The following is a 5,609-nucleotide window of genomic DNA, read 5'->3' as shown; positions in this document are numbered from 1 at the left end:
CACAGTTTTTGCCCTCCCACCTGATCATATCTTCACTTTTTGTCCCACCACAGTGCGATAACTTTCAACTCTGCAAGGAGGAGGAGCTCATGCTTGTCAAGCAGAACCTCAACATCTTCCAGCCATCACTGAATCAGTGTCTGAGCAAGCCCTTCCAAGTGGTGAGTGACTAGAGCAATGAATCTCAATTGGGGTGCCTGGAGATCCTTTCAGGGGTGCCATACAATGTCAGCACTGTTAGTAGTGCAAACATGATTCACAAGAGAAATCCAATGTTAAAGTAAGAATTCAGAGTGTTAAAACCATTCGGCCCTACTGTGGTCCTTCTGAGTTCTTTGCAACAAAAGAATTGCTCTATTATTTTTCCATAGGCAAAAAATGAGTGAAAGCTAAGAACTGGTATTTTCCAAGGGGTGCCTCAAGTCTGTGGAAGGGGGTTGAGTCAAACATGGGATGCCTTGAGTCTAAAAATATTGAGAACCACTGGACTAGAGCCACCCTGGTGCAGGGATGGGAGCAATCCCAGGATTATGTCCTAAGGGCCTGATCCGTCTCTCAGTGAAAGGGGCAGGATCTCAGCCCCTACTGACTTCAATGTGTTGCAAGTCCAAGATTAGCTCCTGCACACTCCATTCCAGGGCTCAAATGCAATGAACTCTCAGCATTGGCTCAACCCTGGTTTCTGCAGAAGGGCCCAACTCTGGTTTCTACAGAAAGCCCTTTTGCTTTGTTGGGTGTCTGACAGCACAGAACCCAAATGCCTCTTGAGTACCAGTTGCCAGAATCGTTGCTAACTACTGCTTCCAGCTCAGCCAGGGCCACTGGGGGAGGGTTTCACTTTTGAAGCAATCCCTAAAAATCCCAGCCAAAAATAGCTGGACGGGGGCAGGCTGCTAGAAGAAGGGAAATAATGTTCCTCAAAGCACAAAATGGTGTTGTAATATGACTCAACACTTCCTTGGTCTTGGCAATACCCAGCACCCACAGAAGTGGGGAAGCAGTTCCATGTGGGAGGGAGAGATCCATGGCAGGGCTGTTCACATTTTCCAGCCCTCCTCTAAGCACCTGTGGACTGCAAGTGAGAGGCATTCTCAAGAAAACCACAAGAAAACAGCAGGGAAGCACCCTGAGTTCCTCACTGCACTGAGCTAAAGGAACACAGGGGCTGGGGGGAGCAGGCACAGGCCTGTTTAAAGGCACTGTCACCAAACCCCAACCAGACCACAGCAGCTTACAGTCCACCCCTTCAGTGCTGGATGCAGTGCTGGGTGGTCATTCACTGCACTCACCACAATAAGATGCTCAGAAACCTTGATGCCATCCAGGTCCCTGCAGAATTTAAAGAGTTAATGGTCTTCCCCATAGGACGTCTGCTTCAGCCAAATACGGGAGGGACTCCAGACCTACCATGGCTACCTCTTCACCATTGCCCAGCTCCTGCCCAGTCACTCCACCCAAGTGGAAGGGCTTCAACTGGATACCTCCAATCTCTCCACCAATATCCAACAGCAGGTGAGTAGCTCTACTTGCTCTCCTACTAAGTAAAGAGTTGCCACCATGGTGCCCTGCACATGTACGGAGCAGCCCAGGTAGGCACGGCCCTACAGCAGGTGCAAACCCAACACTACTGGCCATAACTCTGCAGGTATGTACCAATGATAGAGGCAGCCTGTGTGTCACATGGGGACTAAACCTGCCTGTGCTCAAGTCAGGCCTGGAGCCATTAGCTCACCCTGCCAGCAGCCCTGCTGTCAGCTTCTGTTTCCCAAATCTGTAAGAGGCCCATCCCAAGTCACTGGAAGTCTACTGGCTTCAATGCATCTTGAACCAAGCGCCGACTTCTCCTAGCATGCCAGAAGCTGTCTCTGGTGGGCTAGGACCTCTCGTACTGACGCTGCTCCTGTCTTACCCACAGATAGAGGCTCTTGGGCTGAACATGGGGATGGTGACATACCCCAAGGAGGAAGGCCAAGGCACCCTCCTCACCTTCTCATCCCAGTTCTACCAGCAAGCCGGAGGATACATCATCCTTGCCAACTTCCAGCTCTTCCTGGACCTTGCCTACCGGGTGCTGCGTCACCTCATCATGCCATAACGGGGCACAGGGCACTCCACTCATGGGGAGGCACTGCTCTCATTGGCATCACAGCACCCTCCCCAAGGAGTAGCTGCAGATTCTGAAATCTAAAGGGCACATTTACAAATAGAACGTTCCTAATACAGGAGCTGGGTGGACTGGGGAAGCATTTAGGGCACTCTCTATTCTCAGGAAGATTCTCTAGTCCTTCAACATCAAAACTTTCTTTCCACCTCAAACTGTCATAGCGACAACATAGCCTTTTCCTTGTTTATGGCTGGATGGGCTTGCCACCCTTGTTTGAACAAGGACAAAACCCAGTGCCTGCCTCTATGCTCCTACCCTGGTTACTATTTCTGAGGCATGTATGGTCCTACTTAACCCTTATTTATTTCTCATTCCCAAGCCATACTGGTGCCTCCTGGCACACAGTCCCAATACTAACCCACGCTGGATCCAGCTACCCAGCATATTTAATATTTATCATTATTTAATATTTATGCAGCTTTTAGAACTCAGACGTGATGCATTTAAATCTGGAGGCTATTTTTAAGGTTAAAAAAAAATCATTATGAGTCTTGGGTGTTGGCACCAGACATGTTGCAGCATCAGGAAGCCTAGATACAAGGCAAACAGCTGCACTTGGGCTGCAATTCCTGCATATTTTTATATGTGCACAATGTAGGTACTGTTTAATATTTAAACAAGTGAGTATCCCCATAATGAGGTTTTTGTTGTCTGGGAGCTGGACCAAGCACAGAACTGGGAGTCAGGGGCTCCTAAACTTTCGGGCCAGCTAGGCACAGGCTCCCTGCATGACTGTAGGCCACAAATTGTACTGCAGTTTCCCCATCTGTAAAATGGGGGTGCTACTGTTTACCTGCTTTGCCAATATGTTGCGAGGCTTACATAGTTAATGTCTGAAAAAGGGGCAATATGAAGAGTGAGAAGGTAGGATGAGAAAGGGATGGGGGGGGGGGGGGGGCTCTTTAGTGAGATCTCAGCCCCAGGGAAGGGCAGGCTCTGCACTCTGCCGAGACTCTCACTGACCTCCCCAGATCTGAGATCTACCCAGCCCCCCTCTGCAAGCTCAACCACTTTCCTCCTTGAACTGCTTCTGTCCTTGCCACAACACAAACCAACATTTTAGCACAATGCTGTAAAAGAAGCTGGAACAAGTGCAGAATGGAGCTGCGGGGTTTGGAGTTTACGTCCCAACTCTGCCATGGATGAGCTGCATGCACTTCAGCATGTCACAGGAACATGGGAGTGGAAGGAAATCATCCAGGTGACTGAGTTCAGATCCCTCTTTGTGCCTTACTTTAATATGGGGAGAATTTCCTTCCTCCGTGGTTGAAGGCAGTTTAAAAAGGATATTTCCCTTTGTTGGTTGTGGTTGGAGCAGGGACAGAATCAGTCAATGTTGTTTTTATTACGAGTACATTTACTCAAGCTGCAATTATTAGTTAAAAGGCTTGCCAAGAGATGAGACTGTAACAGGCACCTTAATTGTGGTGCATGTGTAATTTCACCATTAAAACTAGGCAGCCTTTTGTAAGTTATTCGTTTTTGGTTTGTTTGTTTTTACAAGTGTACAATCCAATATTCTTTATAACTCTCACAAACTATTTATTGTTTCCTTTCACTATAAACTAATTAGTTTATTTATTATAATTTATTTACATGAGTCTTTATTCCTGTTGCATACCACCATCCCTTTCCGTTGGGTTAATCCAGAATTCCACTAGATTGGAACGACTCCTAAACTCTATTCACATCCAAACTAGAGTCATTCAGATTGGACTGTGCTGGAGAGGTTTATGTTGCTTGAATGTTTTCAATGTGTTACTGCCTCACAGGTAGTATCCACAAGCATGTGGATACACGTGGGAGTATACTGGATTGTACTACTCTCCAAACCATCAGTGCACCCAGATGAAGGCGGAACACTCCTGAATGTTTGCAGTTTTGTTTAAAAGCATAGTTTTCACTGACAAATTAAAAAAAAAAAAAAATCAGAATTTTAAATTTAGCCAAATGACAGGTGGAATGTATTATTTTGTAACTGTCTGTTTATATAATATATATTTGACATTTTTCTATTTATTGTTATGCACAGACCAAATCCACTGTATTTTTTTATTTAAAAGAACTAAGGAAATAAAGATATTTTTGTTGCTTTCAATAACATTAATGTTTGTTTGCATTTATCAGTCCCTTGAGAGACCAAGCTCTACCCATTTAAGCAGAACTAAACTAATGTACTTTATTTAGGATCCTAGCAGAGAGAGACCTGATCAGTTGGTCACTTGCTGTAGAACTCTATATGTTCACGCTAACAGATAATTCCTTAACATGTTGTCAAATCAAATACCTGCAGCCTGGGAGACAACCAATTAGTAGAGAATGAATCTGTTACTAAGCAGAAACTGCACTTCAGCTTAGCCAAAGCAAAAGATGCAAGGTTGTTTTCAAGGTTCAAAGCTGGTTACCTTCCCAGTCTATTAGCACTAAACTGGGCTTTTCAAAGGAAACAAAAAGAGTTGGGTGCCAGCCTCCATAGGGATTTTGCATAGAATATCTGCACCTCTTGGGAAAAATCCTAGTGAACTCCAGACCTAAAGCCTGGATAAAAATGAAGCATTCTGTTCTTAGGCTCCAATTTTGGCTACAGGCAAATACAAAATACATCTTCGTAGCTCCACGCCACATCCATTAAGGAATGTAGCAAGATGCTAGGTCTAATGATTCAGAATTTCCTCTGCCCTGCTCAGAAGCAGAAAGGGGGGAAAAAGCCATTGATCGATCAAGAAGAACTTAAAAAGGGGCAAGCCTACACGTCATCCTACGGCAATCTAGCAATGTGCTACATCACTGTACGGTGGCACACTACAGCGATGCAGCAATCACGCGGGTCTACACGTGATTGCCTGCTACATCACTGTAGCAGCGCACTCCCTACTTATAGCATGCCGCTATGGTGACATAGTGGGGAAATCTAAGCGTGTGCTGCCTTGTACTGCACCATGCTTTAGTACTTCCGAAAGGACTCTGAAAGGAAGTACTAAAGCACTGCACTGTAGCAACATCATAGTATGGCAACATGTAGACATGCCCAAGGATAATTTTCTTCCCCACGTTTTTTCTGATACCTGGAGTTCTTGTCAGCTTCCTAAGCATGCAAACCCTTGCTTCTGAGGCTTTTGCTCAAATAAAAGGGTTGTCTAGGAAGCAAGTGCTCATGCAACTCAGCTGCTGGGAAGACACTGTTATGAAGATGTTAACAAAGCAAATAAAACTCAGCCAGTTCTGGGGTGGAGGGAGCCAGGTGTACAGCAACTGCTATATAACAGGGTGGGAAAGGGAGCCAAGAACAATGTGGTGAACCATGGGATCAGAGAATATCTAATGCCCATCAAGAACAGAGAGGAGGATGGTCTAATCTTTGGCCCCAAATACATCATCTACAGCAAGTCAGCCACATTTTTTCAGTAGTGGGCCAAAAAGACCTAGCTTAGGTCTGTGACAGGTT

At 45.7% G+C, this 5,609-nt stretch overlaps 1 protein-coding gene across 1 annotated transcript in view; it reads left to right on the top strand.

Annotated features, from left to right (window-relative positions):
- Positions 1-4,974, top strand: part of CSF3 (colony stimulating factor 3) — a 13,260-nt gene extending 8,286 nt beyond the window's left edge. Inside the window, 3 exon segments of the mRNA XM_019507041.1 lie at positions 54-161; positions 1,366-1,512; positions 1,916-4,974. Coding sequence (XP_019362586.1) covers positions 54-161; positions 1,366-1,512; positions 1,916-2,095 — 435 coding nt within the window. The 3' untranslated portion in view covers positions 2,096-4,974.
- The last annotated feature ends 635 nt before the right edge of the window (positions 4,975-5,609 follow it).

The sequence above is a fragment of the Gavialis gangeticus genome, unplaced genomic scaffold (assembly GCF_001723915.1).
Source record: "Gavialis gangeticus isolate Ggan-Ray unplaced genomic scaffold, GavGan_comp1, whole genome shotgun sequence".
NCBI lineage: Eukaryota > Metazoa > Chordata > Crocodylia > Gavialidae > Gavialis > Gavialis gangeticus.
This window is presented reverse-complemented; position numbering and strand designations above follow the sequence as displayed.